General features: G+C 42.5%; 1 protein-coding gene across 1 annotated transcript; it reads right to left on the bottom strand.

The window, feature by feature from the left end:
* Window positions 1–2666: 2666 nt before the first annotated feature.
* LOC121157807 (liver carboxylesterase 1-like) lies at window positions 2667–26103 on the bottom strand. Its single transcript, XM_040982184.1, has 14 exons — window positions 26052–26103; window positions 25348–25552; window positions 23572–23713; window positions 20778–20911; window positions 18091–18244; window positions 17554–17658; window positions 15359–15463; window positions 12976–13017; window positions 9593–9733; window positions 7763–7843; window positions 7353–7500; window positions 4593–4724; window positions 3577–3649; window positions 2667–2814 (listed from the first exon to the last, which is right to left on the bottom strand). Exons 1-14 carry the CDS (start codon window positions 26101–26103, stop codon window positions 2667–2669), a joined length of 1662 nt encoding a protein of 553 aa, XP_040838118.1.
* Window positions 26104–26519: the final 416 nt, after the last annotated feature.

Here is a 26519-nt window from a genome sequence, read left to right as displayed (position 1 = left end):
CTGCACCCGCGTGGGAGACCCGGAAGAAGTTCCTGGATCCTGGCTTTGAATCGGCATACCATCGGCCATTGTGCTCACTTGGGGAGTGAATCATCGGATGGAAGATCTTCCTCTCTGTCTCTCCTCCTCTCTGTATATCTGACTTTCCAATAAATAAATAAATCTGCTCCTGGATAGGCAAAATCAATATCATTAAAATGTCTATACTACCACAAGCAATATACATTTTCAACGCAATTCCAATCAAATTGCCCAAAACATTCTTCACGGAACTGGATACAATGATTCAAAAGTTCATCTGGAAACACAAAAAAACCACGAATAGCTAGAACCATCCTGAAAAATAAGAAGTTAGCAGGGGGAATCACAATCCCGGACCTCTGGACATACTATAGAGCAGTGGTTATCAAAACAGCCTGGTACTGGCACAAAGACAGAAAGGAAGATCAATGGAATAGAATAGAAGCACCAAAAGGGAACCCACACAAATACAGCCAATTAATCTTTGACAAAAAGACCAATGACAGCTCAAGCAAGTGGGAAGGCCTCTTTAGTAAATGTTGTTGGGACAACTGGCTGATAGCCTGTAGAAACAAAAAGATAGACCCACATCTATCACCATACACTAAGATCCAATCTACATGGATAAAAGACCTAAACCTACATCCAGAAACCTTCAAACTCTTGCAAGAAAATGTAGGAAATACCCTGCAAGACCTAGGAGTAGGTCCCGACTTTCTAAGGAGGACACCAAAAGCAATAGCAGTTGAGAACAGAATAAACAAATGGGACCTCATCAAACTAAGAAGCTTCTGTACAGCAAGGGAAACAATCAACAAAGTAAAAAAGCAACCCACAGAGTGGGAGAAGATCTTTGCACACGATATAGGCGATAGGGGGCTAATTTCCAGGATATACAAAGAACTTCAAAACAACCAAAAAACCAAAACAAACAAGCCACTCAAGAAATGGGCACGGGAAATGGGCAAACATTTCACAAAGGAACAAGTCCAAATGGCAAACAAACATATGAAAAAATGCTCCAGCTCCCTGGCAATAAGGGAAATCCAAATTAAAACATCGATGAGGTACCACCTAACACCAGTAAGATTGGCCCACATAAACAAGAACACCAACGACGCTTGCTGGCGAGGATGCGGGGAAAAGGGAACCCTACTCCACTGCTGGTGGAGCTGCAAATTGGTACAGCCTTTATGGAAATCAGTCTGGAGAACACTCAAACAACTCAAAATCTGCAAACCATATGACCCAGCAATAGCACTCCTAGGAATATATCCAAAACACCTGTTTTACGACAAACCAACATGCATCCCTATGTTCATTGCAGCACAATCAGTAATTGCAAAAACATGGAAGCAACCAAAATGCCCATCAGCAGAAGATTGGATAAGAAAGCTTTGGTTCATCTACTCCATGGAATACTACTCAGCTATTAAAAAAAACAAAATGCAGTTCTTTGTGGCTAAATGGGCACAACTGGAAACTATAATGCTAAGGGAAATGAGCGAGTCCCAAAAGATTAGATACCACATGTTTGCATTGATTTAACCTGTAATTTTTTGTTTGGTTGTTTGTTATTTTTTGAACCTGTCATTGATACTGTCTCAACTCAGATGTTTCGAAGAATGGAACTTGCATTATTTTTAACATATTGTTTACCCAATACTATGTCAATTAATTCCATAATGTTGTATATTGATACTGAGGCCTTGTTGGGGCTTTTAACTGACCGGATCTTTACTCTGTTAGACCTATCTTCAGACCATAGAAGGTCTCCCCAAGAGGCCACTGAACTTATCTGGACAATAAGACGCTGAACTTTATGCTAGGCATGTGTTTGCAAGCAATGAATCTCAACTGAACTTGAACTATGGTTATGCAACAAGGTGGAGGAATCCACCATGGGGGGAGGGGTATGGGAGGGGTGGGGGGAATCCCCAGCGCCTATAAAACTGTACTACATAATACAATGTAAGCAACAATAATAAAAAAAAAAGCTGTCAGAAGACACAGCCCCCACAAGGGGCCTAAAGAGCTGCTGTGCAGTTGAAGGTATTAAGTGGCTGTGTCAGTAGAGGCCATGCAATATTGCCACAAGATCACCATGGAGTTTTTTTTGTTTTTTTTTTTTTTTTCATTTTGCAGCTTGGTTCTCAGTGTATGCCACTTCCATCTTCAAAGGTAGCTCCAAACTGGGGGAGGGACACTGTACTCCGTTCACACCAGATCCTGTTGCTGGAAGTTGTGAGGACCGAGAAGGATGGGGTAGACCCAGAGTCTACCTTGGAACTCCACAGCCCAGTGTTCTAGACTCTGTTCACCCCAAGGCCTGCACACCCCCAGAAGGTCACATTCCTACTACTTTTTTTCCTACATCCAATTTCTGAGGAAGATGGACTCATTTTCAGAAGATGCACACACTTGTATGATCTTCCAAAAATGCTTTATTCTAAAGTTGAGACCCAGAGCATCTATTTTCCATTTCCTGATCTGCTCACCCCCACCAGACAATTTCCCAGTTTCAACCATAAGACAACTCAGTGCTTAAATAAATCTCCAGTAGAACATGCCTGCCGTGACTCCTCCTGTGTTGAGGCTGACTTCTCTTCCGATTTTTGGCTCAGTGCTTTCTGTCTGGTGTGATCTCACGGCCTTCTAGCAAGGAGCTCAGTCCAGAAAGCCACTTCCTCGTCTTTCAGCTTCTGGCCTGCCTGGGTGGAGGCTCCGAACTGCAGGTATCCTTCCTGGCGGTCGTACTTTGGCCACTGAGGAAGCCCCTTCCCATTGGGGTTCCTGGGAACAGAATCAAACAGAAATTCCTCCAAATGATGAAGGGCCACAGAAAACCCCTGAGAAAACAGGAACCCACCATGGGTTGTAGGGCTAGAGCATTGTTAATCCATTTTAAGTAGAGTTTATTGATTTAACTGCTGATTTAGGCTTCTGTAATAAGTGCTTAGCTTGCTGCACAGAGAACAAAGATAAAGCCATTACAGGCCTTGGGATAGCCTAGGCCTACGTTTCAGTTTCCTAGAAATGACGCACCAATTTCTCTGAAGTGGGTTGCCACCAACCCTAGGTAGAGCCGACCAATCAAAAGAGACCTAGAAAGTTCCTGGTCAACAGGTCGTCAGGAGCAATATAGGTAGGTCAATCACAATCCTACCTGTGTCTGTTCATAGAATTTATAATCTATTCTTGGAATTTAGCATTATGTAACTAAAATCCTGTATAAACTGAGTAAGATATGTGGGCAGGGTCCTTGTCAAGACTCCGCTGTTTGGGATGAGATTCGGACCCCAGCCCTAGCTAGCAATAAAGTCTCTGCTTTTGCATTGCTGCATGTGGAGGTTATCTGTTCACGGTTGGGCATAAATTCTGGACACAACAAGGTTATCTCTCATAACAGGCTCTTAATCCTTAGAGGTAGCTTGCTCACCATCCCCTTAGGCTGCTGTTTCAGAGAACTCTTGGTGTCAGGCACTTTGGTCAACACCTCTGGAGCTGGATCACTCAAACTGCCCAATAGATCCATTTCTACTCCACCAGCCTTACCCATTTCGAGCAAAGTTGGCCCAGAATTTCATCATCCTCTTGCTCAGTTGGAGTTCCTCTTCTGACACACCCTCTGTGGAGAAGGAGAAAATCATTTGCAACACCAACTGTAGTCCACAGATTGAAGCATCAGTATTACTTGAGAGCTTGTTAGAAATACAGGCTGGGCCCTTATTCCACATCTACTGCATCATTATATACATTTTCTGAAGATTCTGGTTAATTGGTGTGGAGTTTCATTTTGAGAATGGCTGAGCTAAGACTCAGAAGGGTGCATGCAGTTATCACACAACCCAGCAGCCATTGTCTTCTGTGACACCACTTGCCTGCCCCAACCCGGGATCACAAAATCATATCCTTCAATTTTTCCACTTCAGCAATTCTGCCCTAATAGTTTCTCTATTTTTTCTACATATCTTTCTTTTACCCACATTCTCCTAGAATCTTAAAATTAACAAGGTTGCAAGCATTTGAAGGAGTCACCCAAAAGAGAAATGCTTACAGACACTAAGGTGTCCTGGATAGGTATGAGGGGCCACAGTTAGCTGTAACTGATGAAAGTTAAGCTATAAAAGAAACTTTTAATTTATTTTGTATAAATATAGTATCATTAAGTAGGTTAAGTTTTAAAATCTGTGAAGGCGAATGAGAAGTACATGTGTGTAGACACACTACTTAGACCTGACTGAAAGCATTGGCCAATTCTAGGATTACCCTCACTCTATTCTGATATGTTCTTATGGATGAAAATCAGAGACTTCCTCCTCACAGAGCAAGGGCATAGAGGAGACCCACCACCCATCTTCCTGATGTCTCAAGCTGGAACTCTGAGAATGATGCTGAGGGGACATTAATATTCTTACATGTGAATTAGGCAGGGCGACGTTTGGGGACTGACTAGTGTTCACTCTGTCACAGTAAATTGGAAAACGAGAAAACAACTCGCCCAGAATCACTACACAAAGATGGAAACCCAGGTCTCCTACTCCAAGCTGTCAGCCTTAAAATTGCATTACCTGTGAAAAGTGGGATCCCAAAGACAGAGAAGACTTCGTCCCCATGGTCTCCTATCACCGTCAAAGGTCTTGTCTCTGATAAGATGCTTGGACTATATGCAAACTCATACATGTAGGTGGAGGCTCCAGCATCTGAGAAGACATAGGTTTATGCATAGTTTCTGATTTTTCAGAAAAACCCCTGGCTCTGAGTATAGTAGAGACAGTGTGATTCATGAAACCCCAGCTACTCAAAAATAGTTGATGTAGAATAGGAAATTGAGGTAGTTAAGGGTTGAATGAATGAATACTGCAAATATGAGACTATTCATTTAAAATTAATCTCATTGTAGGGATACTCCAGTGTTCCTTCTACTGGAGCTGTTGACCTCTGTGTCTTCTGGAATAAGTCACAAGCCACTTGAACTTGGTTATTTGCATTGATTGTGACACCCAAGGAGAAAATAATTTAGAAGACACAGCCCTAAATCACACTGTCAGAGAAGTCCTAGGATCCCTGCCCTCATGAACCCAATATGAGACTGGAAATTGCTTTAAAAAGAATAATAAACATGTTTCACTCATTGTTCCTTCACTCACACAAATCCTTTCACCATGTTTTGACAATATAGGCTTTTATGTATACAAAGCTGTGATAGCATTATACAGCTTCTTTCATCATAGACTATAACAATACTTCACATTAATAAGCAGTCATTCATAAAAGAGTTCAAAATCATGACCGTAGTCTCTCCACATGAGGAACCTTCACCACTGCAGCCTTGGCTTAGCAAGGAGTGTTGTTTGAAGAAAGTGTCCTTCTGTGCCCTGGAAAGTGCTAGTTCAGCATCAAATTCGAAGTCAAGCAGAATTTACTTTAACCTTGCTTCTGTTTCCCAACTATCTCAGAAAGGACTTCAGAACTCGACTATGGAGGTAAGACCTTGTGTGAGTGAAAGAATTTACCATAGAAAGAGTAATTGACATATTTTCAAGGATGATCTTTAGAATTTTTAGCTATTCAATGAAATTCAAAAAATATGTACCTATAATCCTCAAGATGTACAGTTGAAATTTGGCTATTATAAAAAGTTAAGGATAAAATGAAAAGGCTAATAAAGTTATGCAAACCAAACCTAGTGTGATATGCCTTTTAGTTGGAAAAGGGCTTCAGAAATTCATAGAATGAAGTATCAGATGAAAAGCAGAAATCCCATACTGTGTGAACAGAGCAGATGCTGGGGGCATCTGGATAATACAATCATTTATAGAACAGCTTTGGCCACAGGCTGCACTTGGCTAAGGGTTTCTTTTTTTTTTAATATTTATTTATTTTTATTGGAAAGTCAGATATACAGAGAGGAAGAACTTCCATCCAATGATTCACTCCCCAAGTGACCGCAATGGCCAGTGATGCGTCGATGTGAAGCTACAAGCCAGGAACCTCCTCCAGGTCACCCATGCGGGTGCAGGGTCCCAAGGCTTTGGGCCATCCTTGACTGCTTTCTGAGGCCTCAAGCAGGGAGCTGAATGAGCAGTGGAGCTGCCGGGATTAGAACCAGCACCCATAGGGGGATCCCGGTCATTCAGGGCAAGAACTTTGGCTGCTAGGCCATGCCGCTCGGTCCTGGCTAAGGACTTAAGATGTGGCAAAGTGTAGTTAGAGTCTAGATTAATGCTATGTGGGAGCATTAATGGCATATGCTGCAAAAATATTATCTAGTTCTTTAAAAGTTAAGTCATACAAAGTATTCAGCGTAGGAACTTCCCAGCACTGATAGAGAAGAAAGTTCTACTCTGCTTCAGAGGAGGTGAGTGAGATCCAGTTGAAGAATCCTGTGATCTTGTGATGGTCCCCAAATGCCACCCAGATGGAGGAACATGAAGTTCAGATGAGCTCATGCATCTTTAAAATCCCACCTCACCAACACTTGGATCAGTGTGGGAATGAAGTATAACAGAATTGCACACCTGCTTATCCAAGGATAGAAAACAGCAGCCTGATACTGACGATACCCAGCTCCTTCCTCCCCGCACTTGCTGCTTCCAACCCCTGTGGCCTTCTTGACTCTACATAGCCTGCCTAGTCCTGGACTTGGCTCTCCTTCCTCTACTGCCAGTCATTAGCAAACTAATTAAGATCTGAAAAATTTTGCTCAGTGTAGGTTCTACTCTTTGCCCTGTATCATCTCTCACCGTCACTTCAGACAAGCAGCTCCTGTGGCAGATGCTGTTAGTGCTCCCTCCATCCACCTCATTTATTTCTGAGCACATATGGCTGTCTTCTACTGCAACTCTTGTGGCTCCTGACTGAGAAGTTTTTCTGGTCACAAGACTACTATGCTGTCCACGGGTATAACAGGGTAAAATGCCAGGGAATTTCAGACATTTGAAATATTCTTTAACAAAATATAAGTAGAAGTTGGTGGGTGATATCCAGCTCCCTTGCCATGCAGATGGGGTAATCATGAAATGTGCCTTCTGCCAGTCTCCCAGAGCTCTCAAATCCAGTAGACTGACATTGGTTCCTTTCCATTTGCTTCTGCTATGCCAGTTCCTTGTCTCACTACTAATATTTCTTGGATATCTCAAGTAAACCACTTGCAATTGAATTCTTTCCTTATAGTCAGCTACTCACAGAAACAATAAGGCACAATGTACCGCCCCGGGCCTTACAGAATCAGTGTTTCAAGCCTCACCATCACCAGTTTACACATCTGTCTATGCTGACAGAAGGGTAGTGGGTCAACATCCTTCTTCCACCAAACCTCTGGAACTCACCTCTATGATAACGAGCCACAGTCACAGATGGAAAACAAAAAAACACATCTCCAATTAAGTCCAAGAACAAGTCCTTTTTTTGCACAGGATCATCTGTTCCTCCCAAGTATTTTTCAATGGCCACTGGAATCAGTTCTTTAGAGATGTTCTGAAATGAATCAAAAGAGTGACGACCAACTCCAACCCTAGGATTAGCTGTACAGCTGCTTAATGCAGTTGACAAGGACAGTGGTGAATTTCTATAGTTCTGTGCACATTCTACAGAAAGATATGGTAGAGAAGGTAGAAAAAGAGAGACAGAACCTTCCAGTCCTACTGTCTCTTCTGCCATTTAATTCATCTGTGATTTGGAGGTTGTCCCCTGCCCTTCGTTGAGTCACAACAGAGTCCAATGATTCCCTGGCACTTACAACAAGCGGGTAGGATTTCCATAAGAGTTCTGTGGCTGTCTCTTGGTCCAGGCCTCCTTCAGAGAATTGAAAGCCCAGTGTCTGGTTAAAAAAAAAAAGCATTGAGATCTATTAAAATTTAATAAAAGTTACAAACTAACCATGCAGACTAATAGGCTATGGCTCTTTTAAGATTTTACAATTTCTTATGAAGGGCTACACTATTGTAACAAAATGGAAAAAATCTGACTGTGGGTGGGAGTTTGGGGGAATCCCAACCTATACAAAATTGTGCCACGTAATTCAAAATTTAAAATAAAAATATATTTTAAAAAAGGATTGTGTCAGACATTGACAGGGATAGATTTTTAAAAATATATTCCTTAAAAATAAGTGAAAAAACTGAAAACAGATTAGGAAACAGTTTCACAGTATCTGTGCCAGTGTGTGTGTGTGTGTTGGCCGCACCTCTTCATGGGATGCTGGAGAGTACAAGGCAAGGATTCAGCTACTGAGCCATCACACCAGACCCAGGATCCAGCATATCTTATGGGTTCCAGTTCAAAACCTGGCTGTTCACTTCTGATCCAGCTCTTTGCTAATCACTTCAGAAAGCAGAGGAAGAAGGTCCAAGTCAGTGGACCTGTGCACCCATGTGGGAGAACTGAAACTCTAGGCTTTTAGATTCAGACCCACTCAGCTCTGGCTGTAGTGGCCATGTAGTGAGTGAACCAGGAGAATTACCCATCCTTCTTTATCTCTGCCTTTTGAATACATGATTAAAAATAATTTAAAATGTTTCTACAACTCCTTGATGTCAGCACATTGAGGCCTTATTTACAACCCATAAACATTTGAGTACATGATCGCACAACATCCACACAATGGTAGCCCTTTAAAGCAGTTACTTTAAAAAGCTTTCAGTTGTACAACCACCTCAGCTTTTTGAGCCAGAACCACTTCATCCAGAAACTGACTGACTGACTGATGTTCAAAATACTAACATTGGTCATCCCTTAAGACATGATGAGGTCATTGTGGAAGTAAAAAGGATCATCCTCAGTGGGGACCCTAACTCAAGTTACACCACTTCATTCTATCATCAAGGTCAAACAAGGTTCCTTCTCCAGGGCAGTATGGGGAAACCAAACCAAGGGGCCTAGGCACACAGACAAACCCTGCCTCAACACCCTCACTCCTGGGTCTTCCTCTTAGCCCCAGATGGTTTTTCCTTATCTAGCCTTTGGGTTGATGGATCTGAGTCCATTTCAGCTAGAATTCTTATCCCATTGCAGCTTGAATAAATATCTCGTTATGCTTTAGTGAACAAAATATTTCTTTGTTTTAATGAGTGTTCAACTTTGTAAAAGTTTGGACAGACAGAAAGGTCCTTCTCCCCTTCTAGAAGTCAGTTTTAGTTCACAAAGAAGTACCATTCTCTGAGTCTACAATGAGCTGGATAGAGCATCTCATGGAAATGCTTAGGTATCTATCAGTACCATCCCAGGAAAGAAGCCACCGGGCCTCATTCTGTAGCTCCTTCCCTCTCCCAGGCATCCTCGGTTTGCCTGTCCCACAATGATTACCTCTGCAGGTCTCCAAGCCTTGATATCTCAGCATTCTTAAACTGAATGACACCGAAATATGTTTTGGCTGTGATATGTTCCCATGATGATACCCCCAAGGAGATAGTCGAGCCACTCCAGAGATTTCCACAGAAACATTCACTCGTTCACAAGGGGACAGCTTTTCTGTACTCAAGGGATGCTTGGAGAAGAAGGGATGCCTCCCAGAGGTGGGAGGGACAATGGGTAGGAGCTCAGTCCTTCCAATTAGCCTGCATGTTCTCACCTTTGGAAGGCTCCAGCCAAACTCCTGCTTGTTAATTCCCACAATGTAGGGGACTCTGTTGTATTTCTTTTCTGCCAGAATCTCTTCAGGTGCTTTTGGCAGTAGCACTCCATCAATTACTGTGGTCATGAAGCGGTAGCTCTGTAAAGAGTGCAACACAAATATTTGTAATTCTGTTGTCCCAAGTAACTCCCACACCACCCTCCCTCCCTGCTTGTCTCAGTGTGAGGTCATCACAATGGACCTGAAATACTGGATCGTACAAAAGAAGACTACATTTCTAACAAAAGGCAGAATGCAAGCAGTAGCTAGTAGCAGTAAAGAAAAGTTGAAATACTCATCCAAGTTGAAATATTCATGTATATGTTCATATATACCTGCATTTACATGTATAAGGATACATATGCCTATAAATGTACTTATTTATATGCTATGTATATATTTATGTTTCTAAATATTTATTTAACTCATTTGATAGGGATAGTTACAAAGATAGACACAGAGATGTTCTATCCACTGTATCACTCCCCAATGCGCTAAAGGCTAGGGCCAATGTCTGGCTCTAGAAACTCCATCTGGGACTCCCACATGAGTGGAGTTATCCAGGGACTTGGAGAATCTTCCACTGTCTTCCCATGTGCATTTTCAGGGATCTGGATGAGAAGAGGTACCACCAGGACACAAATTGGGGATCATAAAGAATGTTGGCCTTGCAAGTGGTACTTACCCTCCTGTGAACAACACCAGCACCTCTGGATAAAAGTGTGAATGTATAAGATAAATGTTTACAAGTTGCATGGAAACTGCGTATTAGAAAATTTTAGGCAAAAATTTTGTAATGTTTCATTTCAAAATAGACATATAATTTCATTTTATTTCCCAAATGTTTTCTATATGCTTTCATTCATTTATGTTTTATTTGAAGGCAGAAAATCAGATGACAAACAGATAGACCCGGGAAAAGAAAGAGATTGTCTATCCAATAGTTCCCACTCCAGATGCCTTCAACTTTCTAGGCTAGGTCAGGCCAATTCAGAAGCCTGGAATTCAACCCATGTTTTCCCACTGGTGGTAGAGATTCCAAGTATTTGAACCATTACCTGCTACTTCCAAGAGCACACATTACTGGGGAGCCAGAAGCAGAAGCAGAAGCAGATAGATGAATTCTTAACCACTGTGCCATCTGACCACCAAGAACATGGCAATGAACTCGTTCAACACAGGAAAAGGACGTAGTCTTGAAGCAAAGAGGGTTAACCATTGAAGAGGAAGTTATGGGCTCTTTGTGTTTAATGGTAGGTTAGACAGCACGTGAGGCATTGGAAAGGGGAGGGAAAGCAGACGCAGAAGAGAAAAGAAGACAGACAGTGTGGGCTCAATAGGGCAGCATCAGGGAGAATGTCCTAGTACAACAAGAACCAGAGCAGTGACTTCTGTCCTTGCAATGGCTGCAATGGCTGCCCTGACTGTATCAGAGAAATGTCCTTGCTGGGTTCAGAGGACTCAGAGTGCATTTTCTGCCTCTATTTCTCTCACACTGGGCATTTTTCCATCAACAAACTCAATCAGAATATCCTTGAAAAATAAAGATTCCACACTGTCCACCATCTAATGCATGACCAGGTGAACATGGCAGCAGTCATTCCTGAGTTAGTGCAGTGTGGGCACCTCCCACCTGATCTTGCTGCCTCTCCACATTCCTTTACCATAATCTGAGTTCACAAGGCAAGCAAAGAAGCTTTTAAAATTATTGTTTTAACAACATTTTTTTTTCTTTTGATTTTAAATGCAGTGTAACAAACAATGGTGGAGATACAGTCAAAGATTATTGTTAATGCCCCAAATTGTCCACAGCAGTTGGGGCTGGGACAATCCAAAGCCTGTCTCAGGAACTCTAGTCAGTTCCCCTACATTGCTGTGGCGCAAGTATAGTTGACACTGTCTGCCTCTTTCCCAGGCCTTTCAAAGGAGCCTGTGTCATAAGCAGAGTGGCCAGGTCTAAAAACAGTCATTCTGATACTCAATGTTGGAATGTAAAGTAGCAATATACATGCTGCGCTATAAGGTTTTCCCCATGGAAGTTCTCAAATCATAATGCTATGATACACTAGAGAATAACAATAGCCTTTCTGGTACTGAAATGTAATTCTAATCGCTTATATAAACACCCATCACCTCCCACCAGCTCTTTAGCGTCATGGTTTGGTCTCTGCTCACTGCAAGCACACTGAATTGCTGCCCTAGGCCCATTGCACCTGCAGTTTCTACTGTCAATATGTTCCTGCTTTTGGTTTTCCTGACTTCCTCCTGCTCCCCTCAAGCTTGACTTAAATGTTGCCTTCCTTTTTAACAATTTCCTCAACCTGCTAATTAAATTTTAAGCACTGGAGATCTCATCCACTCTTTTTCTTCCTGTTGCTGACCATCATTAAACACATTTATTTAGAGTTTCTTTTACACTTCTCATGCAAATGGAAAGCTCCAAGAAGGCACAGATTCCCAGCTATTTCAACCTGATTTATCCAACTGCTAAAGCCGATCCTGGTATACAAAAAAATGGTTAATTTATCTTGTAGAATGATTGTTTGACTCTCACTCAATCCTCATAAAACTATTCAACAAAGTGCTGTGATATCCAGGTAGATGCAAAATAGCACAGGATCATAACATGTAAGGTGTTGCAAGCCAATGTCATCAGAGTCTTGAAACTCACTGGCACAAGACAGTGGATGAAACAAGGGACCATGAGGATGTTGATGGAACCCCTGGGTCTGGGAGGAGGGTGATGTCTGCAGGAGCAACATGATCTTAGGACTGCCAAACCCATCTTGGCTGCTCTGAGAAACACGGCAGGGAAGAGGTAGATGATGAGAGACCACATAGGAGTCCCCTGAACTGCACTAATCCAAGCACAGGATACTAGCGGCTTGGATATATTTTAGTTTCGAAATGGTTAGTAGTAGTTGGAGTCTGAGTATTCCTGGAGAGTGTCTCCATGTACAGTTGAAATATTCCCATCCTTTAAACACAGACCTGAAGAAATAGCTTCTCTCGTACCTCTCCCTCTCACAGTGCAAGGTGCCACTTCAAAGTCCAACACGGGGCCAACGTGGGGATCAGACACTGTGTGTGTTAGGTGTAGATGGGGAGAATGGCTGAGCCCAGGGAACACAGTTAGTGGCTGGGAACACTAGACTAAGAGTAAATGGAACAAGTTTCACTCTGACCTGTGTTACCAGGCAAGTCACTGCACTTCTCTGGATCTCAGTAACATGCACACAAGCCATGACTGATTCCACCAAGGGGAACTTTCCTCCACAGGAAATCAGAGCTTCAAGGAGGTCAAGAATCAAAACCTACAACAAAGAATTGAAGGTTCTTACCTTTGTGGGGTCTTCATCATCAAAATTGAGAGTGTAAAATTTCTGTGAAGACAAAGACAGAGGATGAGGTGAGAAGCCATCCTGGTGAGAAGATGATCATGTGGGCTCTGCCAACAAGGAGTCAAGTGCTCCTTCCCCTTGCCTTCCAGTCTTATTGAGAAGAAGGAGACACCACAAGGCTCTTCTGGGTATGAGTGTGGGATGGAAGGAGGAAGGCAACACCCAAGGATGGTTAGGTCCTGGGGCCAGGGCTGGTGTCACTAGGGCCCTGGATCGGCTATGCTGTGTCAATGCCTGCCTCACCTTCCCTGCCCCGCCCTCCCACCAGGAATCCTCTGCCAAAACACCCCACTGTACAAGGGGAGCTTCTTCCTTCTCACCCCTCACTTTCTGAATTATTCAATTGCATGTGCCTAATATGTTTCTGATCAGAAAGACAAAGGGTACTTTCAGTGTGGGCACATAGATGTGTCAAACTGAAAGAGCCAAACTTAAAAATGTTATTAGACTTTTTGAGCAAAGAATTTCTACACAAGTAGTATATGACTACACTGCTGTTTTCTTTAACATCCCCAGGGAACAAATCTATATTTTATGGAAACCAGCACATAGGGATGAAAATGAATGATATGAAGTAAGAACATTTTATAATATTTGATGATAATTTAAGAGTATCTGGTATCATTCATGCTCAAATATCCATTTCTTGGCATTTCTGTTATTTCTAGATTCTGTTAAAACACATTTGTTTTCCTATTCAAGTCATTTTTAGTTAATTTTCCTCATCTTGCATTAGAAAGTCCTAACTTAAACAGCTCCACTGAAACACACACCACTCCATGCTTGTCACTGGCATGAGTTTAACAAGATTTCTGTGATGGCAAACATACACTACAGACAGCAGTCTATACTGAATGTAGGACGTGACCAGGATGTGACCCCATCACCAAGGTGTAGGAGGGGTGTTGGGAATGGGTACATGTGTACATTGAATGGAACATCATGGGAGTGCTTGTTAAGAACTCAGAACACCTCAAAAGGTTGTCTTGGAATGTCTGACTCTTTGCATTTCCCTAAGGTCATTAAGATTTCCCTCATAAACTTCATCCTTTTTTTTCATTTGGAAAATTGAGGAAATATTTGCTTCTTTCAATGAATTAGAAAGAAGTAGCAATTTAATTCTTTCAGCATGTTGGTCACCTTAACAGATTCCAATGAACTTTGATCAAGCCCAAATCCACACTAGACACAACTCATGGACAATCAGAAATTGTGATCTCTCCAGGATATAAAGAGGTTTCTGCAGATTCCAGGGTCCAAGTAAAGAGGTAAGATCAACCTTTGGCCATATGAACATCTTATTGCGCAAATAAGGTAGTTCTCATTGACCCTGGATGCTATTTTCTTTGGGCATTTTTTTCTGTTGAAAAATCATTAACCAGACAAAGCTACTTTCCTGAGAAACAGCCTAGATGTTCATAATGAACATGTCCCTCTATATGCTCTCAAAGCATTTAACTAAATAATATTGTAATTCTGTTTCCCCATGCATTGGTCTTTGCTTAACAGAGTCTATGTTCAATTCATTTCTGCAATTTAGTCCCAGAGATTTCCCCAACACCTGCAAATTTTATGAACAAATGAAGGGACAGATGAATGGTGGAGTTCTTTTTAACAGACGGGGTATCAATTTGTCACATAGATACACAGATGATAACTCACAGATAATTGGTGTATGGATCATTTGTTTTGAAAAAAAATTGAATGAGACAATGTTTGTGCACATACAGAAGTGATATCTGGTAGATCATGGCTGAAAATAGGTGAATGAAATATGGGTGGATTAATATTCAAATGATGGAAGGATAGACAGATAGATAATTAGAAGATTATTGTTGGTTGAATGGAGAAATAGGTGGTTGGTTGGATGAATGACAAAGGAAAGAATGTGGTGATGCGTGGTACATTACTGTTTTTTGATATTGGGAGCACAAAACCGAAGAGGCTAATTTTATAATATAAAAGCAGTTTCTGGAAATCTAGAAAACTGAATCCCTAAAGGTTGTAATTTAGATATCTTCATAATTATCTGACATAAACACAAAGCACTTTTTAATTTATATTATGTTGACCTTTTTGACATTTGAAATATTTCAATAATCATTATGTCATTTTAGCTACTTTATCTGTGGATGTGTTTGTATTGGAACTATTTTACAACAATAAAAGGAAAATGAAATTCCACTTTCAGATCTAAAGGCTAACACTCCTGGAAGATGAAGAAATGTCCCATCTAGTGTCTCCAGGGCAAGAGGACAATTTTGAAATGATGACCTGTGAGGTCCAGTACACAGGGTGGGGCTACTGGGAGGGAAAGACCTACCATTTCTCGTGCTACTTCCAGGAGTTCCTCCTCTGTCTTCTGGCGCAGGCAGTGAACCATGACAGCTGAGGTGGTGGTAGAACACCCAGCTGTGACAGCAATTTTCTGTAGAGATCACGGAGAACAGAGTTCAGCATCATTGTCCTCTCCTTACATGAATACACACAGAGGTGTCCTAGCCTAATCCCAACCTCCAAAGGCAGCAGAAATACTCTGTCCCAGCAGAGATGGGTTCATGTTTCACACGGTGTTGCCTCTGTTACAAATTTGAATTGAGAGAGGAACAAAATATACATTCTCTGTATCTCAATAATGCCTGGATCCTTTTAACACAAGAATAATGATCCCAGTGTTGAATATCTCAAGAGAGACAGTGTGGAAATGAAATGAAGATTACAGATCCTTAACTCCACAGTCTATTTTTATGTGCTGCCTTTTGCACCTACTAGCTGTTACCCTCAGACATGCTACTATACTCCCTATGTCTCAGTTTCTCCCCCATAGGTAGTGGGGAGAGTGACTGTACTTCTCTTGTAAGATGGAGTGGCACATGTGAAGTCAGCAGGAGGACACTGGTGTCCTGCACACGAAAGCATACAAAATTGCAGCAACCCTAGATACCATGACTGACACAAAGGAACCTGAGATAGTACAGGGTGTGATGGAGGTGTCATCCCTAACAGAGTGGCCTGATGGGCATCTCATACATCCTTGATGGTTTTCAGTTGACTGAGGTGTTTGTACCAAGGCTGTAACTTTTCACCTTCAATTTCATGCTTGGGTGCCAAAAGTAAGTTTAACGTCACTTCAGAAGGAGGTTCCATATAGTTTTAATCAGTGGACAAGTAGTTAAAATTTGTTGCTATGTGGACCACGTTGTCTCTATTATATCTACCACCCAACCTGCTGTTGTTATGAAATGCAGTTGTGGTCAACATGTAAATGAATGAGCATTCCTGTGTTACAACAAAACTTTGTTTAGAAGATTTAAATTTGAATTTAGTATCCTATATGTGGGTCATGAAAGATTATTGCTATTTAATTGATTTACTCAGTCATTTGTAAATAAAAAATAATATATCCTTAGTGAAAAGGCCACATAAAAATGGGTACTATGGGCTGTGGTACTAAATCAAAAATTTAGGGTTACAGTTACTCATTGGTGGATTTTTATCTACAATTTCAGGATACACTTAAATAGCAGAATGATGGACTTGTGATCGTTTTGGAAGGACTATACTATTGTAATACAAGGGAGATCAGTGGGGGTAGGAGAAAGACGGGGGAAAGGGAAATCCCTGAGCCCATAGAACGGAGAAAAAATGAGACCAAAAGACATCTTATTTTGGTGCAAATATTTTTCAAATTCTTGCATAGTCATTTTTTAACATTCATTTTCCAAGTACATTTAAACATACTTCATAAATTGTTTTGCCAACCATATAAGGAAAATGTACAAACACAGTATAAAGAATGGTCTGATCACCCCAGAAAATACTCTTCATATTACTCCTTGGTCATCAATCCCATGCCACATCCTTAAAACTATGCAAACACCATCACCCTCACAGTTGCAACTTTTCTATACTGCTTTTATACTTTCCTATATAATGTCATAAAATGGAATCATACAGCATATAAACAAAGTCTCTGTGTAGGAAAATACAGTAGTTACATAAGCCTATCTTATGTTCCCCTGTAATTAATAAGTTTTGTGGGAAAATGGAAAGAATATTTCTAACATTTATAACTGAGTCAATGAATGAATGAGCCAGGAACCAACCACAGTCACAGACACTGAGGGAGGGATCTGTCTGTTCTTATACATCCTGCAAGTGCATCCACCTGATCTCATACCACGAGCCACCATCACAGTCACCGCTCACTGTCCACCTAGTGCTCTGACATGGCACACTTGCAACAACGTGGACAGTGGACAGTGCACGGCACTGCAGCTCAGAGTGAAAAGCTTGAGTTGCAGGCTGGCCCTGCTCATTTCATAACCTTGGAAAATCGCTTCTGTGCTCTCCTCTTGTTCGATTGTGGAGTTGTTAAACTGGGTGAGGTATCTCTTGCTGCCCCTGCTCAGCCATTCTCATGTCAGGGATGCTTTAAGGTTCTAAGCTGGATTCCTCAAAAAAAGGATTTAGGAGAGAATAACGAGGAGTGAAGAAGTTTTCCAGGGTGAGACCTACCTCAGCCAAGGGCTTTGGGTTCCTACTGAAAAGGCCAGAGGTGAGGGCGACACCACTCTCTGAAATAGCTCGACGGAAGAGGTTCTTGGTCAGCGGTGATAAAACCTGGCAGGGGAATAAACAGGAGGAGAGATGTCATGCTCCTGGGAAAAGGGTCACCAACATGCATCTTTTCAAGACTTCCTCATCACACTGATCTTCCCTGGCCAGCTTCCCTGCACACCCTGGGGATCTGTGGACCCAATGATCCTTGTCTGGCCTGACCCACGTCCCAAGCTTCCACTGAACCAGGCTACCCCAGGAGAACCTCAGCATGATAAAGTCAGTACAGAGAGCAAGGAACAAAACAGAGCACATCAGGACACACCCAGAACACACCTTGTTAATTGTAGTAACCTATCTTGATTCTCCACTCTATTAGGGAGAAATTTAAGATTATTCCTGAATGCAGTATATGGAAGCAAGGTGACCATGGCTGGAGAGGTGATCTTCTATAGGTGCAACATTAGCCATCATACTTGGGAAAGGAACACTTACAAGAAAAGACACACTTCGACTTCCTGCTGACTCTCCAAAGATGGTCACAGAGCCTGGGTTCCCTCCAAAGTTGGCAATGTTGTTCCGGACCCAGCGCAATGCAGCCACCTGGTCCCAGTGACCCCAGTTGCCTCGGCTGTGTTCATCTCCTGTGCTGTAAGAGAGCAGGGCAGGGAGCATAGATGTTATGGCAGGGTTCCCAGGACCACAGTGGACCATGCATTCAAATCAGTCTTCCATAACAAGGCTGTCTCCACATCCCTGACACAGGCGTTTAACATGCCTCCCATTTCCACAGCATGGTTCTGTGTTGAGCTCTGCTTTCACATACCTGACAGCTCTGAAATGAGCATCTGCTATGTGTGCGTCACAGTGCTCTGTAAGCTAGAGAACACCTGAGAACAACAAATCACAACCCCTCAGAACACTGAGCTCACCCCACAGACCACAAACAGATGAATCTATAATTATATTGACAGGCAGTGAAAGTGCTTGGAGGACACATGAAATACAACAAAGGGAAAGTTTAGGCCGAACACTGGATGGTATTTCAGGTGACATGTCTAGGGATGACATCTCTGGGACAGTGGATTTTTGAATAGGGACTTGAATACAATGAACACAAGGATCATGAAAATATCTGAAGAAAGGGATTCCAGGCAGGAGAAGCAATGAGACCTAGGGGCCTTAGGCTCCATGAATGGACATGTGAGAGCAGCCAATGCAGCTGTAAAGGGCTGTGAGCTTTCGCGGGGTCTGTGATATCATAGCAAGTAATGAGGAATCTACCGAATGATTTTGTGCAGAGGAGACAGGCACAACTCAATCTGTCTCAAATGATCTCTCTGACTGTTGTATGGGTCAGCAAGGGTATTGAAGAAGGAGGGTTGTGAAACAAAGTGGTTATGCTAATAAGCGAGGGCAGAAACAGAAGGATGTGAATGGGGGTTTCAAGGAGAAAGTGGGAAGAGGTTGGAGTCTTAATATATTTGAAAAATGGAGCAAGAGGGCTTGTAACAAATTTGGTGTGGCTGGCATAGAGTGTAAGCTGTCTACTGGCCTTTATCTTGACCAAGTGAAAGAGACCCTATGGAAACGTGCGGCATTGCTCATGAAGTGACTCTGAGAGCTGGTTGTACTAGTATCCCAATGATGGGAGAAGAACATTTTTCTTTAAATTTATTTTATGTTTATTGGAAAGTCAGATATACAGAGGAGAGACAGAGAGGAAGATGTATCCATTTATTTACTCCCCAAGCAGCCACAAGGCCAGAGTGGAACTGATCCAAAGCCAGGAGCCAGGACCCTCTTCCAGGTCTCCCATGTGGGTGCAGGGTCCCAAGGCTTTGCGTCACCCTCGACCACTTTGCCAGGCCACAAGCAGGGAGCTGGACAGGAAGCAGGGCCCCAGGATTAGAACCAGCATCCATACAGGATCCCAGTCAATGCAAGGTGAGAACTTTAGCCACAAGCTACAGTGCCAGGCCTGGGAGAAAAACCTTTTAAAATCAGTAGAGGGAGGAGGTACATAATGACAGGTGTTTGTGTTTTTAAAGAGATCCCTGTATATAGCATTTCACTCAGGGCACCACCAGCAAGGGAGAAGCAGACACCTGGAGGTGGAATATGGAAAAGGCAGGAAGAGAGCGGTCAAGGACGACTGCGAAGAAAGATCCCATAAGGTGCAAGTGGCCAACAATCCAGCAGAGGAAGCATTAGAAATAGCCAAATGAGCTCATCAGTTTTATGTTGGGAGGGCATAAGTTTGGGCCTAGGGCTGGCAAAGGTCACTGATGAAAAGAATGCTAATGGCCAGATGACAAGAAGAATTGAGATCCAAGCAGCATTAAGTAGGAGAGAGACAAAGAGGAAAGTGGTAGACTGAGATCTCATAGTAAGTTTATCCACAATGGAGAGCAGAGATACTGGCCATGCACAAAAGAACTGTGGAGCCTCATTAAAGATAATTAATAGAGCCACGTCTTGGCTGCAGTGGACAAGTGACAGACCAACTTGAACCACTCCACCTGCTCTACAGTCTTCTCATTGGAGAACAGCATCCCTGCCCCTTCCCACCTGCCAGCTGCACTCAGAAAAGGCTCTCAGGAATTGTGCTTGGCACGTAACCAAATATATGTGCTCCTGAAGACTCAATGGGAAATTTCTATCCTTGATTCCTGCGTGCCATATTCCAAACAGCACAAGGACCAAGTGAGCCCCAACACTCCCACAGGGAACATTACTCTTTAGGTCAAACTCCTCTATTTTCACATGCGACACCAGGCGCTCCCTCCAGGAGCCTGTCCTTTCCTTCCTTTCCCATGAGCAGACTGTGAATGAGTAACTGCTGTGCTGTGAGCTGACTCACATTGCAGAGGAGTACAGTATGTAAGGTCAGCACAGGTGACCTTATGATGAATTTATGATTACCTCACAGATGAGCTTTCCAGAATAGTTAATAACTGGGCTGCGCCTTGAAAGACCAATGGGAATTTGTCAGGTACAGTAAACATTCTAGGTGAAGGAAATAACACAAGGACGAGTGTGTCTAGAAAATGTGAAGGCAGATGGAGGATAATTATATAGGAATTTCTACTCCTTACTAAGGAACTCAGCACCCTCTTGAGGACATCTATGGCCTTCTCACTTTGGGACCTATCACAGGTGAGGAGAGTCTAACGACTTACCTGAAGAATCCCCAGATGCTCAGGCGGTACTGAATGGTCACCACCACCACATTCTCATGGGCGGACAGGGTCAGTCCATTGAACAATGATGCTGCACCAGTCACTAAACCACCTCCATGGATCCACACCATCACCTGCAGAGGGAGCAGGCAGAGCAAGGAAAGACTTGAGATGTTGTCTGGTTGGTTCGCCCACCTTTTGTTCAGGAAGGCTGTGAAGCAATATGCAGTAGTGCCACCAAATTTTAAAAAGTAGTTTTTCTCCTCCTCCAGCTCTCCAAGATTCTTGAAAGCATGACTCTATTCAGCCTGTTTATCTTTGCCTTTCTCCTCGGTCTCAAGTGTCATCTCAAAATGATCCTCAAAGTGAGACTATCATCATGGGAATAGTGCAGGCCTAGGTTTCCTCTTTTCCCCAACATTCCCATCATCTCTGTGAGTGTACCTCAACAAATGCATAAAACAGACCTTATCTTAAGAAGATAAAGGAAAAGGTATGCTATGAAAAAACAAGCTGGATTTTAATTTTGAGCACCCAAATAAACACTTTTTAAAATCAATTTCCAAGACTCTTTGAAAGCTTTTTTTCAGCTTTATACAACGAAATTTTTCTGTGGTGACCTAAACGTGGGTTTCAATAAGGGTTTCAAGAAGCACGGATCCCCAATGAGGCTCTTCCTAACACATTCCCCTTAGCTTCTTTCATATTCCAAATGCTATTTACTCCAGTGTCTAGTCTGAACTCCAGCTCCTCCCAAAAGCCTTCAATTACTTGATTGATATCAAAAACCTAACAGCTATGACTAAGAGACCATAATAAAAAAAATTAAGATTAAAACTGATAAAAGAAATACTTCATGGATTATGCATTTAAAACGTTATCATGCAAGAAGCAATTGGAGTGGTAAAAATGACCAATGGCAAAATATGTCTGATTGACTTAGAAGGAATCCCTGGTGAGAACTATGTTTAAGTACTGCTATAAGCACTGCAAAATAAGCTAACCATGAGATAAATAGTAATATTAGACATACAGGACAACTAAGGCATCTCACTTGCTGGGAGTTTCAGGTCTAAGTAGAAGCAGGATATGGACTAGACTAGTCTGATTCCAAAGCCACATGTTGAGCTATTGTCAGTCATGAACACAGCACAGTCAATGGGCTCTTTAACTCAGCAGTAAGATTCCCCACTAACCTTTCAAAATGCTTGATTTGTGAACTTAGCCTGGCACTGAGACACAGCTTATTAGTCTTCATTGAATGCAGGCTGAGGGAAGCTAAGAAATGGCTAAATATTCCAGCTCATCAGAGGCAGAACCAAGATGAAATTGGCCAACTCAGTTCTCAAGTCCTGCACAGTCCAGAGGCCCCAAGTAGAGATTTCCCATGCTTAGATTCCCTGAGTACCTGTTTAACTTCTACCTCTAATCTGCCTGCCTTCAGGGAAGGGGCTAAGCTGCGGATTGTGCTGGGAGCCATCATCAATTATGTAGTGAAGAAGTTACTACGTCTTTTTGTAGTGCAGTTGGCAACGTCTGTGAAGGCAGAAATCGCATCACGATGCTTTTATGCTTCTCCATTCTGCTAATTCCAGATCTCACTTCTCTATGTTTGTATAAGGACATGAGTACAGAAAAGATGCATAAATGAATGACCAATGAGTCTTTTTCTACAACCCCATGGTTCAGCCAACATTCTCATGTAGAGATCTTCTTGCTCTCTCCAGGCACTAAGATTGGGTATCCCTGAGACACTGACTTGGAGGCTGAAATCCTTATGTCATTCGCCCAAGAGAATGGGATTCACTCACTCCTCCTTTTCCTACTGCTCTTGCTTCTGTCCTCGCCACTCTGTCACTGGCATCCCGCCTCATCCATGGCTTGTGACATATTGGGAAATGCTGACTCAGGAAGGCATCAGACTGTGACAAAGCTAATTAGAAAAGTATATTAGTTGCAACAAAACATTAAATGACTTGCAAAATGCAAAATAAACTGTTACATAGATTTTACTCCACCCTGAAAGTAGGTCATGAAACAGTGAATGTTATATAGATGAACCATGGTGTGCAGGGTCTGGCAGGTGAAGAGAACGTCTTTCACAAACTTGATTCTCTAACCCATGTCAAAATGATAGGTTTAAAGATGAGAATACCTGAGTTCTTCTCCTACAAATGCTATGGTGCAGATTCCCTTATTCCATTTGTGCCTCAAATGCTCTATGTGCAAAGTTAAGGATGGGTTATTGAATTTGTCTAACCAGAAGCCCTACGTCATGGGGACAGCTGTGATATGAAAGTAATGTCTGGGGCCCGGCACGGTGGTGCAGTGGTTAAGGTCCTCGCCTTGCATGCCCGGGATCCCATATGGGCGCCGGTTCTATCCTGGCAGCCCCACTTCCCTTCCAGCTCCCTGCCTGTGGCCCAGGAAAGCAGCTGAGGATGGCCCAAAGCTTTGGGACCCTGCACCAGCATGGGAGACCCGGAAGAGTCTCCTGGCTTTGGATCGGCATAGCATCGGGTGTTGCGCTCACTTGGGGAGTGAATCATCGGACGGAAGATCTTCCTCTCTGTCTCTCCTCTCTGTATATCTGCCATTTCCAATAAAAAAATAATAAAAATAAATTTTAAAAAAATAAAAGAAAATGATGTCTGTTCTGATTAGAGGAAATCCTGGGAACCCAGCATTAGATCTGGACAATGATGCCACAACCCCAGACTGCTTTCATACACTTGCATTCTGCATCAGGTGATCTATGGTGCTAGAAATTAATGATTATGAGTCCAATGCTTACTGGCAATCTGCTTTTCTTCACCAAGTTGCTTGGAGTATAGACATTTAGGTAAAGGCAGTCTTCAGACATTTTAAGAGTAACATTTTCCCTATTGGGATTTAAATCTGGATTCAGTGAATCCTCTGTTGTGATTTGGGAACACCTGTGGAGGAGAGCACCGCTGAGTTAGAAACATATTTCACCAAAATGTCTCAGGAGTTGAACCTGGAATAGAGGTTTAAACTAGCAAGAGGAGTTGATGTTTTCATAGTCAAGTCGCTGGAATTGGTAGGTGGTTTCCTAAAGATTCTAGCTGGGTACTTGGACACACTAAATTCTCCCAAGGCCATGCAGAATGAAAATCCCTTGGCAACACTCTTCTTCTAAGAGTGTCTGGATGCTCTGAGACAAGGAAAGGCAGCTTCCTATACAATAAATCACCTGGAGCATGACGTTCACTACACTCCCCTGCAATGGCTTCACCTTCACATAGCATGCAACATGATAATGTCTCTCCACCAGTAAGCATGTTCTGATCCATTGAAAACCTTCATAAAGCACAAGAAGTCCTGAACACAGCCGGCATTAAGGACTGCAATACCTTAGGGTGACATCTTTGTGGATGACGTCAGGAAAACAACACAGCTGTCCTGTGTCAGCCACACATTTGCTAAGAGACTTCGGTTCCAATCTTATCTGAGAGTTAATCAGCAAGGTGGACATGAGGGGAGAAGTTCTTGAAAGGCCTAAAGGTCTGGTCTGCTAAATGTCATCATTCCCTCCTCTCAGTCCAGGGATATATTCTGTCTGGTCAGAGATCTCTGGGATCTACACAGACTGCACTTAGTGATAGCAATGAGGCCTCTTAAAGTTACAGATGCTCTTTTTAAAAAATGACTAAGGGCACATAGACAGGAAGACGCAGGCACATGGCATGTGTATTTCTAAGGACATTATAAGCACTATTCCCATATCTCAGGGTACACCAAGAGTCAGGCTCCCCTAATGCTCACAGATTGTATCTGGGGTCAATGAGGCACTCAGCAGTCCAGCTAGAAGAATAAAGAGCAACGAGATATGTCTGGCTTTCTTTCTGGGACTCTTTTTTCATGTCACCAAGAATAAGGGGTACAACATTTTGTAAAATATGATACCCCAATACCAAATAGTAAAAAATGCAAAAACATTCCAAATACTTTTAAAATAACATCAAATTTTGATTCAGATTTTATTACTTTATTATAATTATGCTATACCTATCCAGTGGTCAAAATTTATTTTCAGGAACTGTAAATCACTTTGAATTGGGGCTTTCTATATTTTAATAGCAAAAGGGAGCTTTTACCTAAATTATAACACACACAAAATTGCTCTACCCAAATTAGGTTCAAGGCAAACATGGTTGTATGAACATACTGAATAAACATTCATATAAACTCACATATACAAAACCCTCACACTATGCATAGGTTTAAATACACAATTAGATAGTATCATTACTTCTTATCTCTCTCACTCACTCAGCTTTTTCCAAAAACACTGTGTGCTAGAATATTCCATAATTAATGTATGAGATCGCACCATGTCAGCTATCTTTTTCCGCACTGCAGGGAGACAAGCTCTATGAAAATAGCGATCTATGTTCTGTTCACCAATGGATCCCAAGTTTCCAAAATATGTGTGGCACACAGTTGGTGCTCAATAAATACATACTAAATTACAGTACTCCAGATTGCTATCAAAAGTCTATAATTCTCTTGGGGGTCCTACAAAATGTCAGTGCCATGCAAGACTTACATGGGTGGGTAGGAGGTGGTGTTCTTCACGTAGCTCCATGGTTCTGCAGGCTCTGGTGGTGCAAACCTCAGGGATCCCAGTGGGGGCTTGGCAAAGGGGATTCCGAGGAAGACAGCCACAGGCTGTGCCACTCCTTCTACACTGACAAACTTCCCCAGGACTTTGCCCTGCCTGGTGTTCACCACAGGTGGTGCAGTTGTCTGCCCTGGGGGATGTAGAATGGAAAAGAGGATACATCAGATGTGAACAGTTTGACCCACACTCCAGATGGGCTTTTCACATTGCAGACATGTGTCCTTGAGCTGTGTAGGGTGTAGCCACAGGACATGAACTCTTCAAGACTGAAAGCTGGCAAAGTGAGGAACAAAGAGAATCATCCATCTGAAAAGTAAGTGCACTCCCTGTGTGTTTGTAACTTGCAGGATGATTGCAGTGTGAGCATGAAAAGAAACAGGCAATGAAAAGCTCAGGGAGAGTTACAGCAGGTTCAGGCTCTTGTGATCTCTAACTTCTTCTCCCCACCCCTTGCATCTCTTCTCAGAATGGCCAGGTAAGGCTGGAATCCACCAAGGACACAGGGCACACTCCTGCAGAACCAGAACTATTAGACTTCAGCCTCCCTCTGTATCTCCACTCAGCTTGTCTCAATGTATCCCTTTTTTTAAATTGCCCCAAACCCAGCACCTGTGTTTCGAAGGACTCACCCCAAACTGTGGAGGCAGCAAGAGAAGCCAAGATCACAGCACAGAACCACATCATGGAAGGTCTGCACCTACTGTGATCAATGAGTTCTCCCTGCCTTTTATAACAGCTGACTCAGACAGCCAGCAACCCAACCCTTGCCCCCGAGTCTCTCCACTCCTTGATCCGGATGCTACACATTTATGAAACACGTTTTTACAAAAGGTTTTCTAATTTTTCGAACTTTCTGAGGCTTGCTTTATGGCCTAGCATGTGGCCTATCTAGAGCATGCCTCATGAACTGATGAAAAGATGGTATATTCTGCAACTGTGGGATGAAAGGTTCTGTATATATAATTTGTCCATTTGGTTCGTAGTTAGATTAGCTTGGTTACTTCATTGTTTTCTGTCTAGTCAATATGTGTATTGATGACAGCGGGTATCAATACCCCCCATTATCATCATAGTGAAGTCTCCGTTTTTCCTAAAGT

This window comes from Ochotona curzoniae, unplaced genomic scaffold (genome assembly GCF_017591425.1).
Source record: "Ochotona curzoniae isolate NIBS_2020 unplaced genomic scaffold, NIBS_Ocur_1.0 contig_3622, whole genome shotgun sequence".
In the NCBI taxonomy this organism is placed as follows: domain Eukaryota; kingdom Metazoa; phylum Chordata; class Mammalia; order Lagomorpha; family Ochotonidae; genus Ochotona; species Ochotona curzoniae.
The sequence above is the reverse complement of the archived record's forward strand: the minus strand, read 5'-3'. Positions and strand labels throughout refer to the sequence as shown.